Source organism: Electrophorus electricus, chromosome 19 (genome assembly GCF_041902795.1).
Source record: "Electrophorus electricus isolate QZ-2024a chromosome 19, ASM4190279v1, whole genome shotgun sequence".
In the NCBI taxonomy this organism is placed as follows: domain Eukaryota; kingdom Metazoa; phylum Chordata; class Actinopteri; order Gymnotiformes; family Gymnotidae; genus Electrophorus; species Electrophorus electricus.
The window spans coordinates 2,233,198-2,255,803 of NC_137515.1; the positions used below are offsets into that span (position 1 = coordinate 2,233,198).

General features: G+C 40.4%; 3 protein-coding genes across 5 annotated transcripts; 1 reads left to right on the forward strand and 2 right to left on the reverse strand.

Moving 5' to 3' along the window:
• Positions 1-22: 22 nt before the first annotated feature.
• On the forward strand, positions 23-3,436 carry srsf9 (serine and arginine rich splicing factor 9). Of its 2 annotated transcripts, none has more exons than XM_035535545.2 (5): positions 23-155; positions 1,510-1,886; positions 2,014-2,186; positions 2,333-2,505; positions 2,605-3,436. In XM_035535545.2, exons 2-5 carry the CDS (start codon positions 1,729-1,731, stop codon positions 2,824-2,826), a joined length of 726 nt encoding a protein of 241 aa, XP_035391438.1. In that variant the 5' UTR covers positions 23-155; positions 1,510-1,728; the 3' UTR covers positions 2,827-3,436. The 2 variants fall into 2 exon arrangements, with proteins under 2 accessions (XP_035391438.1, XP_035391440.1); XM_035535547.2 differs by having other exon boundaries at positions 59-155; positions 1,689-1,886.
• Positions 3,285-7,982, reverse strand: triap1 (TP53 regulated inhibitor of apoptosis 1). Its single transcript, XM_027003522.3, has 2 exons — positions 7,713-7,982; positions 3,285-4,074 (listed from the first exon to the last, which is right to left on the reverse strand). The coding sequence occupies exons 1-2, from the start codon at positions 7,857-7,859 to the stop codon at positions 3,997-3,999; spliced, it is 225 nt and encodes a 74-aa protein (XP_026859323.1). The 5' UTR covers positions 7,860-7,982; the 3' UTR covers positions 3,285-3,996.
• Positions 7,983-8,765: 783 nt separating this feature from the next.
• Positions 8,766-21,235, reverse strand: sgsm1b (small G protein signaling modulator 1b). Of its 2 annotated transcripts, XM_027003534.3 has the most exons (25): positions 20,795-21,233; positions 20,653-20,696; positions 18,921-18,996; positions 18,020-18,182; positions 17,511-17,663; positions 17,344-17,411; positions 17,012-17,154; positions 16,783-16,914; positions 16,548-16,672; positions 16,339-16,406; positions 16,009-16,172; positions 15,573-15,699; positions 14,964-15,090; positions 14,745-14,809; positions 14,510-14,655; positions 14,272-14,400; positions 14,017-14,181; positions 13,475-13,546; positions 11,916-13,391; positions 11,647-11,771; positions 11,443-11,525; positions 11,204-11,313; positions 11,010-11,106; positions 10,595-10,762; positions 8,766-10,435 (listed from the first exon to the last, which is right to left on the reverse strand). In XM_027003534.3, the coding sequence occupies exons 1-25, from the start codon at positions 20,799-20,801 to the stop codon at positions 10,347-10,349; spliced, it is 4,122 nt and encodes a 1,373-aa protein (XP_026859335.2). In that variant the 5' UTR covers positions 20,802-21,233; the 3' UTR covers positions 8,766-10,346. The 2 variants fall into 2 exon arrangements, 1 of the variants encoding a protein (XP_026859335.2); XR_014118711.1 differs by lacking the exons at positions 8,766-10,435; positions 11,204-11,313 and having other exon boundaries at positions 10,728-10,762; positions 20,795-21,235.
• Between the last annotated feature and the right edge of the window lie 1,371 nt (positions 21,236-22,606).

Here is a 22,606-nt window from a genome sequence, read left to right on the forward strand (position 1 = left end):
TTTTCAATTTTTCATATAGGGGCGGGTTTTTATTTAAAAAACGAGGGAGCGGTAAAGAGGGTGGAGTAACTCGAGGAGTCATCACACTTCCTGCTCCGGAGGAAGCGAGTAAGATTGTTTATCTTAGGTTAACTGGTGGCTTCTATTTACAGGAGGTAGGTCAAGCTTTTAACATCTTCATCGTCTTTGTATATTTTGTACACAAGAATGCACAGAAATAGTTTCATATTCGGTGGTCTCATGCTTAGACTCCGTTTGCAACCTTCTCACCTAGCGAGCTAGCTACCAGCATTGTCCCAACAAAGAGACATGGCAGCAGTTCAGCTAACTAGCCAGTGTATTCATTTAGTTAATCTAGCCGAGATGTCGTCTGGCGAGGTTTCTGGCTGCTGCAGCATTTAAGTGATTCAATTAAAGTTTCCGTGCAATTAAACGGCATTAAACTGTTGGCATCGTTTATTACTAGCTATCGCACTTAACAGCTAACATTAACACTAGCTAGTGCTACCTGACGCAGCTAGCGTAGTTTGCTCGCCAGCTATTAAGGATATGATGTATAGCTGGCCAGTTAGGTTATCTGATTTATTTAGGTAGCCGAAATATACTTGCATAATGTGTAATAAAGTCAGCTGTGTACAGTTCGTGTTGTGAAAATAGTTAATTGTCGTATTTACATACGTAGCTAGCTACCTCATAGGTAGCCTGTTGAGCTAGTTAGCTGACTAGCGTAGCTAACTATAGTACTCGAGTTTTAGAAAACCCAGCCGAAGGGCCTCGTTGCGTGTGAATGACAAGATCGTGGCTAGTTAGACGCAGCCCTGTTGCCGTATTCGGACATATAGCTGGCTAATATGTGACGACGACACACGCCATTTATAGCTAGCTAAGATAGCTGTGTGATTTAGCCAGCTAGCGCGCACTAGAAAGCCCCACATGGATGTAGCACGACGCTAGTTACTAGCAGCTTCCTGATTTCAAGGTGTTAACACTCGTCCATCTGAATGGGCATCGTACTATCCGCGACCTAATTTGCCAGCCAAATCGGCGTTGGACACATCCTGTGTTTTTTTTTTGTTTTTTTCTCCATCGTTTAAATCTTCTCGGTCACATGTAGAGGGGTCTTTTCTGAACCGAAACTGTTTTTCAGCACCTGCTCTAACGCCTGCAGTGTCTAAACCGACAGATAGGCCTACGATAGGGTGAAGAAAAGCACATCTTGCGGTTCCTTCTGTTTAAATGTAGTCTATGACGCTTGCACTGATATGAATTTTTACGGAAACTATGTAATCCACATGCCCCGCATATAAAGATAAAGATTGCACTTCCCTCTTTCATTGTATTATTTGACACTTGTATTGATACATTTTTTTTAACTGAAATTATGCAAGTCAAATGTTCCTCATACAGGTACACAAGTAGTAGCATTACAGTTCTTGGGATTATTTTTCCACAGAAATGTGATGCATTTTCTTTATTGACAGAAATAACTCATTATCCTGTGTTTTTAAGTTTTCAGACTCTGATGAGGTCTTGAAGAGATCCTATGCTGTGTTACTTGAACTCATCATGTACTACTACCGCTGCTCTGCCCAGAGTTTAGAGTTTTAATTAGGACGTTTTTAGGAGGACGGACTATTATCGGGATTGTCTTTCAACACCCTTTTTTGGAATCCTGTATCTCCTCGAAGGCTGCAGGTCCATTCAGTTTGCATTAGGCCTATTTAAGCTATGGCGGACGGGAGGATCTATGTGGGGAACCTTCCCATGGATGTGCAGGAGAGGGACATTGAGGAACTCTTCTTCAAATATGGAAAAATTCGGGATATCGAGCTGAAGAATAACCGAGGCACCATCCCCTTTGCCTTTGTTCGTTTTGAGGACCCACGGTGAGTTCCAGGGCTGGTGTTTCATTTTTACCCTCACTGACTGACTTCAGGGAATACATGGAGGAGACATTTCTCAAGTGTCACTCGGTAGAAAGAAAGTTAGGAGCACTGTACTCTCTTCCTATAGGGATGCGGAGGATGCCGTCTATGGAAGGAATGGATATGGATTTGGAGACTGTAAGCTGCGTGTGGAATATCCTCGTTCCTCAGGATCCAAATTTAGTGGACCTGTTGGAGGAGGACCAAGGGGAAGGTTTGGGCCTCCGTCACGCAGGTCCGAATTCCGGGTCATAGTGACTGGTAGGTTTTATGCCTTCAGTGTCCCCTATGATCAGATTCAACAACAGCTGTGTGTGCATGGCATCCTCCCATTGGTTGGAGAGGGATTGTGCAGGTATTGTAAATGGTCGGGTACACAAGGGTAAGTCCTGGCCTTGCTCTTGCAGGTCTTCCTCCAACTGGAAGTTGGCAGGATCTCAAAGATCACATGAGGGAGGCAGGAGATGTGTGCTTCGCTGATGTGCAGCGGGATGGTGAAGGAGTGGTGGAGTTCCTTAGACGGGAAGATATGGAGTATGCTCTGCGTCGCCTGGATGGCACAGAGTTCAGATCTCACCAGGTTAATGATGTAGTATTAACGGTTTAGGATGGACTCATTCCGCACGTTTTAAAGCGTTTTATTGTACTACCTCCTTAACCGCTTCCGTTTGTTGTACAGGGAGAGACTGCCTACATCCGAGTTATGGAGGAGCGGAGTACAAGCTGGGGGCGGTCACGTTCCCGGTCCAGGTCTCGTGGGCGGTACACACCTCCCTATCAGAGCAGAGGGTCCCCACCTCCTCGCTACCGCTCGCCTCCACGTCATATGTCTCGTCATAGCCCTCCCCCCCGACGAGCTCCGCCCCAGCACCACAGCCCGCCCCCACGCCACTATCGGTAAACAGACCTGTGGTGCCAGAGCTGCTGAAGTGTCCCCCCCTTCCCTTCCATGTCACCTTCTTTTAGTCGTTCCCGCCCCCCCCTCCCTCCCTCCCTCCCTTTTTTTTTTTTCTAATTTTGTAATTTACATTCCATCAATGAGACAACCCCAAAGGCCTTAATCACTGTACAAGTTCTAAAATGGTTAAAAAAAAATTAAAAATAAAAGACCCTCTTCTGGTCAACAACTGCTGGGAAACTGATAACTGCCAGGAAGAGTGTGTAAATGAGAGAATGTTAGAGAACAGAGATCTTGAAATGTGACTTTGGGTTACAGTGGCAGTGTGAAAGCTTTTACCCTGTGGCATTTAGGACAATTATGTTAAACTTTGTCCATCTTAAAATATTCAGAAAATGTGGCAAAGCAGCTGTTCTGACAGGATCTGGTAAATCCGGTAAATCTTCTAAATCTTTTCATGATTTTTTTTTTTTTTTTTTTTTTTTAATAAAAGGCAGAACTTTTTAAATCACTTGTTTTGTTGTGTGCCCCCTTTTTGTATCATGCAATAGATGTGCTTTATGCAAAATGCTTTTATTTCTTTTCTTTTTCAATTAAAGCATTGAATCATGAATTTGTTCTCCCAAAGTCTGGCAATGTGTCATTTTTCAGATTAGTAAAATGTAACCACCCATTTTTATTTATTTATTTTTTACTTGCATGATTGTGTGGTACATGATCACTGATGTGATAGAACATACAACTGGGGGAAAAAAATTCTTTATGCTGTGAAACTTCCACTTTAAATGCAGTACTATGTGAAAACAGCCCTGTTTTATACATTAAATAGTTGCATATTCCAGATATTGTATAATTCAACAGAACTTCATTATAGAAGTTCACCAGCCAGCTGCTACAGATTGCCTCCATGTTCTAAAGCAACAAAGGGTCACTGACTACTTGGTGAAACACCCCTGTTTATAGTATTTTTCATCATCTAAGCTTAAAAAAAATCAAATTAATACTGACTTCCTCTATCACCCAAAATCCAGTTTTCCTCTGTACCCAAAAAAAGGATTGCAAGTGTAAATATTGTGCTTGCTAATGCCAAACTCGGCAGTGAAACAAATATCCTGTGTAGACTCGGGTAGTAGATGATGTTTGGGAGAGAGACGGCTCCTTTTTAAAGTCCAATCAACTGCCTGGCTTCTCTTTGTTTGGACGCATGAATTCCACACCATCAATGGGAATGTCCTTTTCTTTGATGGCTTTCTGGAAAAGAAAACTGCATGTGTCAGAAGCCTATTAAATTAACTCTCGACTGCTAAATTAAATAATGGATTGGACAGTAGCCAACCTGTGTAATAGGTAGTTGGTTAGTTACAGATGAAGGATACAGCATGAGCAGGTGTGCATACAGAACAAAACAACTTGAGCTGTATTTAGGTATGGCTAAGAAGTATCAAAATCCTCACACTTATGATACAACAAGCTTCAGCTAAAATGCACCATGTAAAGCACAGCTAGACAGTACTGCTGTAACATTATCAAAGCACAGAAATCTTTTATGAAATAAGGCTACGGTTAAATATATCTATGCCAACACTTTCTTCCAGCATAATGAAAATATATGACGATAACATTTATTTAGCACCATTCATATGTTTAAATGCAGCTCAAAAAACATGTAAAAACAAAAGGACAAAGGTAAGCAAAAATAAAATGAAAAGATAAAGTAGAAAAATATTAAACACGGAATAAATAAGTGCAGTGACAGAAAAATACAAAACACTTTGAAAAACTGCATTATTTAGAATCATGTAAAAGTAACATTAGTGACAACTAACAATTAGCGTACCATTAAAATAATGAGGAAAATAACAGAACTGGTAAAGACGTGCGGTTTCAACTGTTTTAGCTGTTAAAAACAGTGACGTGTTCCAGATCACTGGTGCACGCAAGAGGGATCGATGGTGCGGTAGTTACGCTTTTCATACAAATGGAGAAAGGCTCTGGCAGACTACCAGATGGGTAAAAGGCAGAGACTCAATATCCCCTTGGGGATTAACAATGTACCTCTTCAATCAGTGGAGTGTTGCCAAAACCTGTCTAACATATTCTTGTTTCCTAGTCCATGTTGGTATTCTTGTTGCATTTTGCACAATATGATATTGTTAGTTCATTTATTGTAGTTATATGAAGTCTTGTGACCAATGCATTACAGAAATCAAGGCAATAAAACACAAAAGCATCGGTTTCTTAGCATCTTGTAACTAGAACTAGAGTCTGACTTAGGTTGTACTCTGATTTCATGTTGCTTTTGTGCCACCAACAATTCAAAGGAAAACACTTGAATATGGTGTGAGAAAATAACAATCCAGTTAACAAGTATGCACCAGGTAATATGGTTGACTGCACATGTGCTAAAGTGCTTGTTGCAGCCAGTTGGATATTACAACCAGTAAGCCCAATCTTGCTTCAAAGTGTAAACACTGCATGACAAATTGTGATTCGGTCTACACAATGGATCTCCTCTAAATACTGCAGGGTTGACATGTTTCTAAGTTAATTTGCAGTGCTGTGTGTTGCCAAAATACATGAGTACTGTTTGGTGCATGTGCTGGGGATCTAAGTAACATCTGATGATGTATTCCATATCTGAGGTTATTATAAATGTGCTGAGAAAAAAAAAAACATGAACAGGATCTACAGTATGTGCCTGTTTTAAGTTTGTTTCCTGACCTGTAATAGCTAATTCACTGGCTAATTATGTCATCAGACAGCAATATCAACATTTTTCATGTAAAATATTTTAGTACACAATGCATTTATATCAGGGGGCCTATTCCAGAAAGCAGGATTGACAAACCTTATAACCTTGAATTCTGAGTTCTAATTCAATATGACATACACAGAGTTATCTGTTTCAAAACAGCAAGTGTTTCAGTGATCATAGTCTATCCACTGAACTTAACAGAAGCATGTTCATGGTTAAATTTGAAAGCCATCAACTGAGCACTGATAATGGGATCCAACATGCGAACAATAACTTCTTATTGCACTTTGACAGGACTTGAAATTAGCATTCCATATAAAGATGATTAATATACTATAAAAGTGAACACAACGTTAGCAAAGGAGCAGCAGCTGATGTTCCAAGACAGATGACCGAGTCAGCATGTGGGTTTTAGAACAGCAGCACTGTTCCATCTTAAAGTCTATTTAATCAACAGCCATTTTGCTGGTTTCTGCCCTTTTAATTTTGGTGATATTTTTGAGCATTTAGTCAAAGTATTTTTAAGCCAGTGGTGTCTCTAAAGGACTTCAACATCTCTGCCATCATCTTTGTTCTTACTCTGGATCATTATGTGTTATGGCAGGGTGACTGTAGCACCAAACATGTCACAACAAAGTGTCATGCCTTCTCAGGGGTGAGTCCACTCAGGCACTGGAACCTGGCCTGGCCTACGTTTCTATCTTGGTCCTGGCTCTAAGTCCTGTAGTGGGCGAGACTGTAGCAGGGTCAGGATGTGGCGTCATAAGAGACAACTGAAGGGGTAACCTGTCTCCAAGAAGGAAACCATCTATTTAAATCACATGGGAGGGAACATGTGATTTATAAGGCAATTACATGAAGTGACATGCCTTGTGCAAATTTGTTGTAGCCTTCAATGTATCATCACATAGCCACTTATTAGACAATAATTATTTGGATATTGATGACTATTATAATTAAACCATTATTGATAGTGGGGGGAAAACAAGTATATTGTGAAATAAAGCATTACATTGGAAGAAAAATGTTTTGTCATTGCCTGCACATTAATGCTATGTAAAGATTTCTCTTCTTATGAAGGAGCAGTTATAGGAATATGGGCCTATGCAGGATAAAACATATGAAAGATTCATGGTAAGAGTCATAGTGTTAAAGTAGCCAAGCAACATACAATTAGATTTTAAAGGTCTAATTAAATTACATAAAATTCTATGGATATCTTGTTGACTTTGTTGACTTTTAGATTTATGCCCAGGGAAACGTTTGAACTGAATTGGTTAAGATGAATAGCCTACTTTTTAAAATATCCAACGTTAAAAGACAGGCCCTGTATGATGCTTATCGCCCTCTTTTAAAGGTTTACGGCGGGTGGCATAATAAACAAGAAAACCGATGCATAGCTACTTGTAGCTATTGAAACCTAGGGTGAATCCACGATCGTGTATCGTCTAACGTGTAATTTGACCGTGAAGAACGTTCAAAAGATTAATTCGGCTAAAACCGGTAGGGTTTGTGAAGACAAACTAAACGAAATCTAATTACTCCTTTTAATCAATAATATGATTAATCCTCTAGGAACAGTTTTAGGAATATTGCAGATTTGGACGTTTTGTCGATTAAGTCTGGTTTATGTCCAGCCGGAGCTGGAATGGAACTTGCGAACTCTCGAGTTAACGGAACCGGGTTAGTTTATTATCGATTATTCACCACGGAACTTCAAATTCTGAAAACTATTATGGGATTTCTGATAAATAGCACCAGAAAGACGATAGCATGCCAGTATAATTTATTTAGCGAGTTAACAAAGCCCATCGTCGTCAGTGCTCAAAGAGGCACGAGTCTATTCCTTGGTTCCATGGAAAAACTGGGCTTGGAAAAATAAATCACGGCGGACACGGTGGATCCCGCGGATACTGCAACCACATTTTAAACAGGATCAAATGCAGCAGAATGATACAATCCGGCTCAAACGTTCAACCGGCAACATCTGTCAGCAGCCTACGGCCTTCAGTCACATAAAGCACCTGTGATAGACGAGAGCTTCATTCCCAAGTAGTGAACACGACCAAATATAACCAAGGGATACGGAGTCAGTGAGGTTATTCGGTAGTATTTTACATTAAAGGATTTTTACCTGAACACAGGACTGATATTTCTTGAACATCTCGGTGCAAGGGTCACCACTGCGATCTCCTTTTAAGAATTTGTCAGCGAACCAGCGGTTAAAACACTGGTCATATTCTCTTTTAAGATCAGTACAGCCTTCACCTACACTGTTCATTTTTTTGGGAAAGACAGATTACAAATGTTCTGTAGTATAGCTAATCTTATGGCACTGTATTTTCGTCATACCCGGCTGTGATGTCTAGCGCGGTCTCCTAACTTTGCTTGACCACGTGGTCCAAACACGAGCCAGGCGCATGAATATGACGCATTGCTCAGCAGACTCCAAAAAATAAAGTACATTTTATAAAAACACAGCTAAAGCACCTTGAACATCTACGCAGAATTTTAAACAAAGTTAATAAATATCAGTCCGACTATTAAATGTTTAATTTACACTGTGAAAGTAATTAATGGACCAGTCTACTGTAAGAGTGAAAGTCTTGTAGTAAAGTTTAAAATAAACCTAGGGAGCAATTAGCTACCTCACTAATTCCTAATGTATGTTTGTTATTTGAATAAACAATGTAATGTTTAATTTATGTGTCGTTATTTGAATAAACAATGTAATGATTCATTTATGTGTTGTTATTTGAATAAATAAGGACCTTTTGGTTGTACCCTATACAATTCAATAATTAAAGCAATTTAGAGAGGCCCATTTTTGGTTTGTTTGTTTGTTTGTATTGTCCTAGATATACATCACAAACATTTATAGCTTTGCAAAAAACAAAAAAGTGTTCAAGTCTGGAAGTCTGATCTTTGATAAAGAATGTGCAACAGGCTTTAACATATAAATCTAATTTTCTATATAGATAAATTAGCTGAAAAAAGGCTTACTTTATCGAAGATGACGAGGATGCATACTAAATACATAAAGTTGTATCTGTACCATAAAATGTATGCTAAAATGTATTACTACAAATACATGGGGCTTAAGCCTCAAGTATCAAGCTGGACTTAAGTGTCAAACCTGATAATGTAGGAAACAGGCAAAAAGAAAGACAATTAATTGGAGGCCATGTACTCATCACAGTCCACATTTATTCCATATTACAATACAGATTATCATTAGCGCCACAATGTTCTGACATTATACTATGTAGTTACAGACTACGATAAAAATATATAAGCATAGAGTACAATCTTTTAACATAAGCTAGGGTATTCTTTATTTCTTTACTCATAAATAAAATGTCACTTCCATCAGACAAATATAACACTTTTCATATAATTCATAAATCATTTTTCATATCATTCAATATTTTTGATCTTTCATTTTCTGTGATTTATAATTTTTCTGAATGTGTACAGAGCAATTAAGAAATGGCAATACACATATATGAATGAGAATACCATATGGGTGAAGGTTAGTGTTAATAACACTGGCACTTGCATCAGCTGGTCTGAATTACAAGCATTTTGCAGATTCATACAATCACATTGAATCCACTGCCAGAAGTATGAGACAACCATACAAAATTCTGCTTGCTGGTCAATCAGAGCATATACACATTCAGAAACATACTCAACCCCCCCCCCCCCCCCCCCCCACGCACGCGCGCGCACACACACGCACGCACGCGCACGCACACACATTTAAATGCTATATGTCTGTAGTAGTGTATGAACAAGTTTCAAATAGAATATCTTTACTCAACCCATATTCTCATGCAGAGCCACACTGTCTTTGTTGTATAATCACTCACCTATCAGTAATAAGCTCACTGTACTTGTCCCTAAACAAAGGAACTTAAGGCAAAAAGACTGATAAAAAATAAACACATCTCAGAGATTATAGATTATATATATATTTATATATATATATATATAGAGAGAGAGAGAGAGAGAGAGAGAGAGAGAGAGAGAGAGAGAGAGAGAGAGAGAGAGAGAGAGAGAGAGAGAGAGAGATATTGTTTTTGATTAAGGTTGGTTCGCTGAGTGAGGTACATAATTGTGTAGCAGCTCAACATGTCACTGAGTGACAGAGTCACTGGGGGCTGAAAACTTAAATGATAATTACAAAAATCATTATCTTTTCACCTGCAATATAAGTTTGATAATACCTGAAAATAGAACGATGTGCCAAGACACAGACTAAGGTTTCCGTGCAAAAAATACTTGTAACAAACAAAAAAATATTCAGTAAATATCTTTTTCTAGTCAGCACCCCTCTTGATAATTGTTTCTAATTTTCACAGATAAAAACAAGACGACCATGATTTCAATATTTTGTGCTTTTCAAAGAATCTCTGTTGGAGGACGAGCACTCTGTCAACTCCACTACTGTGGCCATATGCAGTCTACAACTTTAGAATCTCATACAAAATTGGCCATTCTTTTGCAAAGGACTGTATACTGCCATACAGACCCACTTTCCAGTGTAATCAGTTTTTGGGTGTTATTGCTCTCCAGCAAGTTAAGTTAAATTTGACGGGTTCTTCTAGATCCTGCTTTTTACCTGATATAGACCTACTCTCAGCAGGGTTCTGTGGAGGTCAGGAAGAAGATGCAATTTAACAGCTGGGCCTGAATATATGAAATGCAAAAAAAGGTCACAGTCTTTTTATTGGACAACAGCGAGTGAATAGAGAAAGATGCTGAATCACTTGTTCTCTATGAGGATCTGGACCTTGTGGACCAGATCACGGGCCATCACCAGTAGCTGTGGGACATCATGCCTCTCTGCCATTTCTGAAAAAAAACATGAATAGGAGGGGGAAACGCATGCTTTAATAACATGCACTGAAAATGGCCTTTGTGTGCTTCAGGTACAAATGTACCATTGGTCATATTACCAACTGAATTAAGGTTGTTTTTTTATTCTACTAATATGAAACACAGACATCTTACCATTGAAGAACTTGATAATGTCAGTGAAGTCCATGTTGTTCTCAAGAATGATATCTCTGTACAACTCAACAAGTGCCAAGGCAATGAAGAGCACAAAGTGTCCAGAGGAGATGGTCCGGGCAGCCCAGATGGTCTCCCATACGGAGAACACGTCATTATACACCATTTCTTAGAAGGGACACACAAATGACAATATTAACATATCTATAACCAGATGGCAATCTCTGATGTTATTCTCCATAAACTGGTTTTCCATGCTTCATGACTTGTGTGTGTGTGTGTGTGTGTGTGTCATATTTCACAGCTCCAAGGACAATTCAGTGAAATATCTTGGTTGACAGTTCAGAATATAAGTACCATAATTGTTTGGCCTTTTATTTAGCCAATAAAAGTTAAGTTCTACATATGAGCTTACCTCTCTTAAAGTCTAAGAGGAACCACCGGTAACAGAAGTAAAAGTGGGTATAGTCTCCATTCTGTTGCATCAATTCAAAGAGTTCTGAATCAAGAATCTAAGTAAAAATGAAGAGAAAACACTATTCTAGAAAGGTGTGGAAACAATTAACAAAATCAATCCTTGCTGAAACAATTTTTTTCCTGAAGTTATACTTGAATAAGGGAGCGCATGTTTGCAAAGTGGGTATCCATCGCTCCTCCATGTGGAAAGTTCTGGTTCATTCTTTTCATGAGCTCTGTAAAGCAGCTAAAAGCCAGGGCCTCTAAAAAGACCAAAAGGGAGTGCTTAGCAAAACTGGAATCTGATCAAGTACTTAGAGAAAAGGTAGAGTGATTTACTTGTTATTTGTAGTCAGTGGGGAGTTTTTTGGTTTTTTTTGCTGTGAACATACCATCATCAAGAATCACAAGCAGGGGCGCAAGTAAGTCACACATCCCCTGTACGTAGCCAATATCTAGATGCTGCCAAACATAACTAGGAGGAAAAAAAATCAAGCAGAGAACAAAGGTAATCGCTAAGCAGCCTTGTGTTACATCATGAGCAAGCTTGTACAACCCTTTTCTTGGTCAGTATAAGAGCTGTTTTTCAGATTCACCTGCACATAATGTTGCGTAGTTTCTCTAGGTTGGAAGTGGTGAAATACCAAAAGTTCCTGTCACATCTTTGGACATCTTTGTCAATGCGGTGCAGGTTTAGGGTGTACAAGTCTAGCAGCTCTTGCTAAAAATCGAAAGAGCAAGATTTAAAAATGTGCACATAGTGCACATCATGAAAATAGACAGAAACATTCCCAGAGAGTGATACCAACAAAGAAGCGAGTGCATTGATTCACTTTTGTTAATGCATTTAAATCAATTAACTCACAGAGTAAGTGGTCCCGATAGAGGACACCGGAGACGCAACATCATTTTTATGTTCCCCTCCTACAGCTAGAGAGTCTGGTTTGGGGAAGAGACTCTCCATCTCTGGCTCTTCCTCAGACAGAGCTGATTCAGTGCCCTCTGGGCTAGTAGTCAGGCCTGCATCCATACACAGCTCCAGAGCAGGCATAGCCACCACTGGTTTTTCCAGAGGGCTTGACAGAGTCAAGGGAGAGCACAAAGTGATGGGAGCCTTGGCCAGGATATCCTCTGCCGGCATATAAACCAAAGCGGCTGGGATTTCCTCCATTTCAAGAGCAGACTGAGAGTCATCAGACATGTCTGGTGATTGCTTTGACAAAGACGAAAAGGAAATGCAGCTCTCGGGCACAGGTTCAGTAATTTGTTTGATTAATACTTTAGCCCTACACGGATCTGAGTCCCAATTCATTGCAGCTTGTGCAGCTGGGTTCCCGGCATCAAATGTATTGTTCATTAGCAACTCTATGTGTTGATATTCAGAGAGAAGTTGAGGAGACTTTGTTTTTGTTTCAGTAGATTCCGTGCTTGGTTCGCTGGTCATATTTGACTCAGACAATGATAGTTCTCCTTCATCCTCAGGCTTGCTTGCATCTATGGTTTTTGTTTCATCCACAGAACATTCTTTAGTTGGTGGTTGAGGAGGATCACATTTGTTAGGTGTTTCCTTGTTTTCTTGCATTTCCAAATCTCTGGTTTCCTCACAGACTGATTTTCCTTTATCTACAGTTTCAATATTTTTCTGAGCCTCAGTCTCAATTTGTAAGTCCCCGATTCCCTCTAAGGATATAGTTATCTCTTCAGTAGAAGACTCTGATGCCTGAATTCCTTGCTTTCTCTTCTCATTGTTGTCTGCAGACTTTGTGTCTTCAGCTTCAAAACACTTAGCCTGTTGTATTACAGGTAATGTGCTTGCTACTGTTTCACAAAAATTATTCTCAGATGATTCATTTAAATTTGCTTTCTCCTTCTGAAATTCCATGCAGTTGAGTGAGTCAGTCCTTTTAGCTTCTTTGGCATCAGAATTCTCTAATTCCTCATTTTCCTGAGGTTTGATCAACTCATCTTCTGCAGCGAGGTCACTTGTGTGTGATTTGACAAGTTTCTCCTTTGTGTTCAAAGCTGAGGAGCTCTGTTCTGCTGGTTCTTCTTTGAGCTTGTTTTCAAGGCCTGTTGTAGTTGGAGGTTCTACAGAAGTTACTGATGATGGCTCTGGCACCACTGTTTTAGTTCCAGACTCTTGTGCGGATGCATCCTCTGTGCTTGGGGAGCAATCTGAGAGTCCAGATGTGACAGAGAAGTTGCGAGAGGATGGATGTCCAGAGTCTGGAGAACTGGTACAGTTGGGAAGTGCACCATTTGGAATTCTTGGCTGTGGCTTCTCATCTTTTGGCTTAGGTTCAGATTCAATTGGGTCAACCTCATCAACAGACCCAAACACCTGCAAAAAGCCCAAACAACTAGAGGTAAGAAAAATTAAAATGGGTCTGCTATGCATTTGTTTTTGCATCTGCTGAAGCTCACCTGAGTGCTACTGTTTGATTCACTCTGAGAACAGGCATTGCTCTGTTTCTCTGAGCTGCTGCTCTGGGAAGACTAGATGGCAAAATATTGAAAAGGATGCATCGTTATATCATTTAGTCAGACATTCATTCTTTGCTCTTTGAATCTATCTATAAAAAACAAATGTGTAAATTCTGGAACTGACTTCCTTGCAGCAGCAATTTGTGCTTCAACAATCCCTAATGCTGTTTATTCTTTAAAACATACTATGAGATGGGCCTCATCTACCTCTTTATACAGTACATTTTAAAGCTACTTTATGAAGAGGAAAGTCTTGATGTATGGTTTTGTCCCATCTCTCACTGGAATTTCTTGAATTTTCCACCCATGACTGCCAATAACTGAATCTGTACGATGTTGAATGGGATTAGTAGTTGGAATATTTTGGCAAAGCACATGTTCTTCTTTGTTAATTAAATCAAAACAGACCTTACCAAGTATCTATCTTAACAAGATAGCTCTTTTTTTGCCTGTAGTGTATTGTCCATGGCAGTATCTCTCACATCAGTGCTAATGGTGGAGTCCTGCGGTAAGTCCACGCTGGCCCCAGAGGCGCACTTTGCGAGCGCTGTGGCGTGCTGCTCCTTCTCACGCTGCTTCACGATGGCCTCACAGCCCAGCCACTCGCTCATAGTCTGCTCATAGCACGTGCGGACCTGCTCATCCACCTGCATAGTGCACGGCACACTCAGGATATCCAAGTTTCAATCTCGGAAATATTTTTTCCCATTCCATGTGTTGGTTGTTCTGCTTTATACCTCTTTCCTCTCTTCTGCGGTCATGGTGAAGTGGTAGTGGCCCAGCAGGAAAGGCCACACCTCTTTACGCAGGGTGGGTTCCACGCCACCATAGTACACCAACCGGAGAAGCTCCGCCTCTTCGTATGCCTTCCAGAGAGAGAAAAAATGTGAGATTAAATAGGAGTCTTTTGGCATCTGAAGAAACAAAATTCAGGCATATGTTCGGCATACAGGGCCTTTAATGATTTCTGCTCACAGAACTATCCTGAAGAAATGTCTGCCACACTTCTGTGGAAAGCCCTCCTTTGGCATCGTAGGGAATGTCAGGCTCAATGATAGTGGGATTCACAAGAGCAGAGAGGTGTGTGCGGACTGTAGACAGGTGGCGGCAGTAGGCCAGCCCTTAATGACAGAAACGTATGAAATAAGAACTTTATAGACTTTCTAAAAGAGAAAGACATTTTGGAGCCAATTTTGGAGGTGTTACATACAGCCATAGAAAGCACGAGAAATGATCTGGTACTTCATGGTCTCGCACAGTAACTTCAGGGGAGCCCTGTAGAAGTTAACAGATTTAGAGGCAGAAGCTTGCAATTTTTCAAATCATATTTGTGTGTTTGTTTGTGTGACTGTTGTGGGGGAAGGGGGGGGTTGCACCGTTGTGCATGTGTGTGGACAGACAGTGCGGTATTGTCATGTGTCATACTAGCCTGTCATGGTTGCAACCATTGGGAAGTCCACCATCAGAAGACCCATTCTGAGAGCAGGAAGAGCAGGAAGACCTCCTTGGAGTGGGCTGCCACATGCTCATGCTCTGGTCCATCAGTTCCGGGCCAACTGCAGCATTAAGAGAGTGTCCAAAATATCACCACCTGTTGCATTTTCCTCACTAACATCACCATCGCCATCATCACCATCACCAGTATCATCATCATCATCAGTATCTGTGCCATAGTTCAAAGTCATATCTGAGAACTATGGTGTGGAAGAATGAAAGTGGGTGACTAAGGTGGAAGCGAACAGTGACAGACCAAGATCAGAGACCAGGTTCTCTCTTTCTCCCAAAACAGAGCGAACCATGAGATGGATGGTGCACAAATGGAGATGCAGAGGTATGAGGGGATGCTGATGCCATGTCTGATGAGGTGGGGATGATGGGATGCTGTGGCACCATCACAACCTATAGAAACAGGGGGGATTTTCACAAGACAGGGTAGAAGGTACAGGCCAGATGGGGAAGAGGAAATACTTTACAATGACACACCACATGTGACAGCACAGCACCACAGTACAGAATCCTACAGCATTTAGTCACATACCAAACTCTTGACTGCCTGGATATATTATGCGAAACACATAATCTGTTGCCTCATCATCGTCCTTGTCAGAAAACGACTCACAGGACCCATGTGGACTTCTTTTCCGTAACTTTGGGAAAACCTTTCCCTGTGAAACAGCAAAAAGTGCTATTTTATACTCAGTAAGTGTCTGTGTGTGTGTGTGTGTGTGTGTGTGTGTGTGTGTGTGTAATATATATATATATATATATATATATATATATATATATATATATATATATATATATATATATATAATGTATACACACTTGCAGACTCTCTCTCTCTCTCTCTCTCTCTATATATATATATATATATATATATATATATATATATATATATATATAGTCTGCAATCTCTGGCCTTTCCTAGCTATTGGTGTAAAAAGTTTTTTGTTTTTTGTTCATTTCCATCACACCTTTCCCCTTTGAGACCATAGGGGTGGATCAAGTTGGCCATGTGGAAGAAGTCCTGTCTCCAGACACGTGAGGAACTGTAGCAGATGACCTCCTTTTGGGAAACGGAAAGGTGGTCTCTGGATCCCATCTTGGCTCACCAAAACCACGGTGCCCCCACTGTCCACTGCAGACACAAGTACGTTATGAGGAAATGCTGATGGTATGCGAAGCCTACAGAGGAGCTCAGGGTGTATAGATGGACTGACCATGAATATTGATGGACATTATTTATTATTATTTAGCAAAGACCTCAAATAGCAGGTACTAATTGAAGTCTCTGTAGATTTTACCTTGTTGATGGCAGTGCAAATAGACAATTTCCTCTAGACGAATTGTCATTGCATAATCCCAGTATACGCTGTTAAGAGAGCAGACAAGTGACACATACTTGCCAAAGAAACAGGTATACACACCATTCAACAATGATATAATCCTACATCTTCTCCCTATTTATATTTCAGCAGTGATCAGATACATTGGGCTTTTTTTTTTTTTTAACCTTTTTTCATAATCAAGCTCCCCCATGTTGCCATTCATCAACTGGTTTGGTGTCCACTTCAGCGTCATAAGCTCTGCAGTCTGATGGAGAGAGAGGTATCCTGGGATAGCTTCCATGTCATCGGTCTACAGAAGGAGAAAAGACATAGTATGGGGATGTCCATTTCGGCTTGACCTCTCCTGTTCAGTGAGGTCATTTGTCTAAATATATCAGCTCATAGTAGTGGATCCCATACTGGCTGAACTAGGACATTGTTCTTGCCAAACAGCAGCGTGGCCCTGGAGTTCTGATGGAGAGACTCCACATAGTCCCGAGCCCACAGAGACGGCCTGTCATCCATGCTGCCACTCGACTGCCTTTTCTGGATCTACAAAAAGTAATACACACTGACAATGGTATGCCAGAGAAGACCATATTCTGGATTTCAATCACATGCCCCCAAGGAGCGGCGACGGGGTACTAACTAGAGCGGGACGTTTGGTGGGTGAGTCCTGACGGCAGTGGCCACTGTGGATACGGTGCCTCTGTACCAGCTCATCCGCAGAGGGGTCTGTCCAAAAGTGGTTAGCTGTCTTTGCCTTGGTGTACTCCAGAGCACAGGGACCAACTAGCATGGGATAGAGCCATCGTTAAACGAATTGTCCTTTGGTTGGTTGACTGTTAAAAGTTCATACCCACCTGGCCATGTAACATGCAATAACAAACAATACAAATTGATTATCTTTGTTTTACCTTACCATATAACTACATGCATTTTATGCACCATGGGCTTGGAAAATAACAATACGCTTGATACCCAGTAAAGATGCAAGGATTGGGCCATCAACTGGATCCCGTAGCAAAGCTTCTCGCTCATAGAATTTACTGCAACAAAATAAAAACAAATCTCTGACCATTGCAGCAATGTAAGCCATATAGCATTGCCTCAAGAGGAATTATGCACAAGTATAACAGATTTCTAACCTGCTGTTCTCCACTAAGTACAGAACAATCTTATCCAGCACTTTCTCAGTCAGTGCTGTGCGGATCCACAGGTGTTTGATGGCCTGGGGTGTGAGGTTGGGAACCCAGGGCTGCTTACGGATGCTCTCCTGGCTCATTTGAGATTGGTTCTGTCTGTTGCAAACCATACATAATAACTAGATAATAATGTGTGAATAAATGAAAATAGAAATATACATATAAATATCCTCAAAAACAATCAGGTGAAGAATGAATAGAAACTTTGGTAAAAGGAAATATCCCCTGGATTTACTCAGCTGGACACATGAATTGTTTGCTTTAACATTGTCCTGTCCATTTGCATTGTTTCAAGAACTCCAAGTTTTAAGAACTCCAAGATCCAAGTTTAGAAAATACTGACAGAACATGCGTGATTCTGACTTAATACATACAACAGCAACTCATTCCTAGATTGGAGCCATCATGCAAGCAGTCAAGCTGTCAAGAAGCATCAGATATGTGGGTCTCACTTGTTTTCGACTATCTGCTCCAGCTCTTGCACCTTTATGCACAGCTCCTCAGCAGGAGCAAAGATCTTCCCCACCTTCATAAAAAGCGCAGCCAACTTGTTGCTACGCAGGAAGCCTGCTGCCCGCCTCTTTAGCCCATGCAAAACACAGGCTTCCACCACAGCTGTGAAAACATTATGTCCATGCTACAGATTACATGGCATGCACCCTGTATGCACACAGTGAGCAAACAAATACACAAGTTCTTAAGATATGTGAAGTTAGCGCACAAACAAAAATGGAATAGGAGCACAATGAACAATTTTATTGTTCATCTTAGCAAAATGCCCTATGATGCAATAGCAGGCAAACAACCTTCAAACAGAGCTTATTTGCTTGTCTGTTGGCCTACTGATTGCACAGAATAAGACTATATGTAGCGCTCTCCCTCTCTGATCCTGTCATGATGCAGATTGGTAGGTGGAGGTGGTAGAGCTTGACCTTTCAAAGTGTTGACACACACGGATATGATCTCTGCCGTTGGTCAAAGCAGTGAATGTCAACGGTCATTAAGCATCATTAGAAGGCATCCCTTTACCACTTCCCAAACCTCCACCGAATCCACTTCTCTTCGGCTAAAATAACAGCTCTTTACATTTATGCCAATAACATACCACCACAGTTCAGCATTATGTTGTCTCAGTGCAGCCTTATTGAATAAGTGGCAATGAATCAAAATTTTAAAAAGAGCCTGAATCAACTTAGTAAGTACCGTGTAAAGTATTCATCAGCATGTGTTAAAACAAATGAGTCCTTTCCTATAATGGAACAATGTTTCATAAACAAAGTGCATGTCTACTCAGTGAGCATTTAAAGCTTTTTCACAACAGCAAACTGAAAAAGCAAGAGGTCACAAGCTTACCACAGAAAGAAATAATATGACTGCTGTCCTCGTGAACAAACTTCCGAGTTACTGCCTCCTCCATAATCTGTTTCACCTAAAGAGCCAGAAGGGAAGAAGATCAGCAAACAAACAAAGGGCACTGTTTGTTGATCAGAAGCTGGGGAAGATGGTAGAAAAGGATAATTAAGTGTTGCCAATTACGAACATGAAACGCAGGCGAGAATGTGAAACAGACTGTGAGTCGGACAGGTGGGAGTGTGCACACATCATTGCTTCCACTATGCGTGTAACGTGTTGAGTTCCTTGCTCACAGTGAGTCATATGTGAGGTAGGTCTGACAGAGGCTGAGGCAGAAATTGCTAAACATCCACAGTGTCTGGTAAACTAGCATCCTCTGTCACTGTCGAGGCAAGCTTGTTGTTTCAGGCTCTCTGCAACACTTTGGGATGATTAATTAACCAGTACTGTAATTACTTGGTTTTAGGGGTGACTTAAGATTGGCATTTATGACTATGGCAGCAACAGGACATTTTAATAATAAAAAAGGGAAATTCACACATGCTCACACACGCGCGTGCGCCCGCACACGCACACACACACACACACACACACACACACACACACACACACACACACACACACAGTTTTTTTTTAAAATGCATGTCTCCCTGTTAATAATATTGTATATGGCCTTGCCAAGGGGAATTTGGATATGAATCCTGTCTAGCCTTCTAGGCTCATGTACATCTTACAAAATCATATTTATGTGCCTTCTCCCTAATGTGCCTTCTACATAAATTATGTAATATTTTCTTATCTAAGTATCTATAATGTTATCATTTCAAAATTCAACCTTATAACACAAAACCTGTCAAACATTATAAGAAAATACTTGGAAGCTAAATATGGAACAGGCGATTGTTTTATTTGAAGAATACAAAGATTTACTCTAGTCACTATTTCTGCTACATTTCTAATTTCTTGAATTACTCTGTGCGATACGTCGACAGTATCTATAGTGTCATTCTTGCATAACATAACTGTATTCGTGCCCTTCTCCAACACACTGAATGAATCACTCTTGAGGGCAAGTTAGCCTGCTATAGGCTGCAGCCTTTTTAACGGGTACACAATGTCATGCCTTCGCATTGTAAAGGAAAACGATACGGGTCTTTATCCATTTCGAGCGTGAGGCCCATCCACGATGAGCTGTCGTCTTTCTTGTGAATGATTTTCACCACCGAACGAGCATGTGATATATCTAAACGTAAAGAGCCATTCATTTACAGCGTATTGATAAATCTGCCCTAAACTGGCTATTCGAATACAATAACGCGTTATTTCGCCAGTGCAAATTGCGGATTCACGTGACGATTAGGCACCAAAGGACAAATAAAATGACCTTGTTTAGACAGGTTACTTGACTCTTTGGCGTAACAGTTTTCCCCATTACCGTAAGGACTTGAGTGACGTGCCACAAAAAAACAAAACCATGGTATCGGCATTATTACGAGTTTTATCATTTTAATACTCTTCCGGGCCGTGGAACAGCTATAAAGACAAAAGAATAAACAAAACGAAGTGGTAATCATATGCATTTAGTAAAATAATTTATTATAGGGTTTAGGCCGTCTTGTTTTTCACAGGCAATATTGGGATGCAATATGTTTTAACAATACAATGCAACGGTTCAAGACCGTGCTCGTTTAGGATACCGAGACAAACTCGGTCGGTATCGCGGACTACCCACCTCTTTCTTCACGCTGCGCAACAGTCGCTGACGCGTCTCTGTTTCTACAAGGTAAACAAATCAATATTCTTGTCATAACGACTCTCTCCAGTACTCTAGTGAGTTGGTCACATCACGCTGCCTTTGAAACGCAATTTCTTACCTCCCATTTTGACTCCTGGTTATTATATATTATTTCAAATTGTAGACCTCTTGTTATTCCTCACCAGCCCAGCTTACTGATGAAAACGTACGCAGGATCCGGCGTCCGTCACACAGGCAAAAACACTGAAATTGTCACCGTGAGTCAGTGCTGCGCATTTCCAGGGTGTGGCATCACCGAGACGTCCTTGTTAAACATGGGATTTCGCGCCAACATTCTCAATTACCAAACCCAAAATGCTGATATTCTGTAATACTTTATGGCTTGTGGTAATTTCTACAATTCTATCATGTTTATGCGAGGTCCGCATACCACTCTCGTCCACACACGCCCTTGTTCCATTGGTTACATGAAAGCCAATCCTAACACAGAGACAGCTGTGCAGGTTTTGGCCGCGCCCCCTCTTCACGAATCTTATTGCCAAGTAAATTGAAGGAACCTAACACCCATGTGTCATGTGTCTGTTTACGAGTTCACATGCCACTTTCCCTTTACCGTATGACTATTGAAACAGATGGGCTGCAAGTTGGCCACGTGATCTACTGCCACAACGAGCGAAACAGCCGTTCCTATATTACAGCACCATGGACAGCAACCGAGTATATTGTTTTAACCGAATACCAATAACCAAACAACCCATTGGGTTATGCTGAAACAGGCTATCAAATATATTTTAAACTTTGACTACCAATTTAGTTACTATATTTCATTATAGTCATTTGTTCAAGGCAACATATTGTTTAATAATAAAAAATGAAATGTTTATAGTGCGAATGTTTAGGGTTTAGGGTGTTCTAACTGCACCTAACTGCGCTCAAAAATGTTTTGGCCCTAAACGGTCTTTTTCGATTCTTGGGTGTTTTTGTAAAACCATGCTATCGGCGGCAACGGGAATATATAACCTCGTCAGCAATATAAAAATCCACGCTCACTGAAAAAGTAGACCAATAGGTTTGTATCCCTGCTTGTTTTATTAAATCGGATTGCATTCTATGGTTTTAATTATTGTAATATTGAAAAAAAGGTACCACATTTATGATGAAATTTTATATAAATAAAAGCTGCAGATATCATTTAGGCTAATGGATAACCATTACCATTTAGTCTCAGGTACCATAAAGACAACAAAGCACTACCGTAAATCGCCCCAGGAAAACAGCATCTGCTAAATTGTGTAAATGTAGCATAACTACCAAGCAGAACCCTTCTCTAGCCTCCAGAAACACCGTTAAAGGGATTTCCTTTAAACCAGGATCCACAGCTGCTTCTGCTCGCATCTTTATTGTTTATTTGTTTTACAAGTTCATCTTTTTACGCAAGTAATTACCTTAATGCTGCCGATTTGCCACAAAATCTTGATACTTCTTTAGGTTATTGGCCGTCAATAGTTGCAGCACAGTCGTAAATTATTTAGGAATTGAAATTAAAGCAAAATAAGTCCTTACTACTGCCTTATTAAATATGGATCATTCTAATGCTTAACTGAAGTTCCATCTTAATAAAAAAGACTAAATAAAAATGTTATACCATTTGATCCTGTTCAATATAATTTACATATAATAACCATCCACAGTGCTGAACCAGCATAAGTATTTTTCTAACTACTACGTTGTACGCAACTAACAGTATTGGTTTTGTTGACAGAACTACAAAATACACCATTCAACAGGCAGCAATCTCGTTCTCATTAATTCAGTGATTTTTCTAAAAAGCATAACACGCATAATTTTTCATCAGACTAAAGGAGTCTAGGGGAAGAAATGATGGAGAACATACGGCTTATGTCCACAGCTGTTAGCTAAACAAAGTCTC

Excerpts from the sequence above, each read along its gene's own strand:
- triap1 (XM_027003522.3), bottom strand. The coding sequence starts at position 7,859 with ATGAACAGTGTAGGTGAAGGCTGTACTGATCTTAAAAGAGAATATGAC. Across the intron at positions 4,075-7,712 it reads AATATCAGTCCTGTGTTCAG|AAAGCCATCAAAGAAAAGGA; the intron begins GTAAAAATCCTT and ends TTTCTTTTCCAG.
- sgsm1b (XM_027003534.3), bottom strand. Across the intron at positions 16,673-16,782 it reads ACAATGTCCTAGTTCAGCCA|ACCGATGACATGGAAGCTAT; the intron begins GTATGGGATCCA and ends CTCCTTCTGTAG. Across the intron at positions 14,401-14,509 it reads CATTTCTTCAGGATAGTTCT|GCATACGAAGAGGCGGAGCT; the intron begins GTGAGCAGAAAT and ends TCTCTCTGGAAG.
- srsf9 (XM_035535545.2), top strand. The coding sequence starts at position 1,729 with ATGGCGGACGGGAGGATCTATGTGGGGAACCTTCCCATGGATGTGCAG. Across the intron at positions 1,887-2,013 it reads GTTCGTTTTGAGGACCCACG|GGATGCGGAGGATGCCGTCT; the intron begins GTGAGTTCCAGG and ends CTCTTCCTATAG. Across the intron at positions 2,187-2,332 it reads ATTCCGGGTCATAGTGACTG|GTCTTCCTCCAACTGGAAGT; the intron begins GTAGGTTTTATG and ends TTGCTCTTGCAG.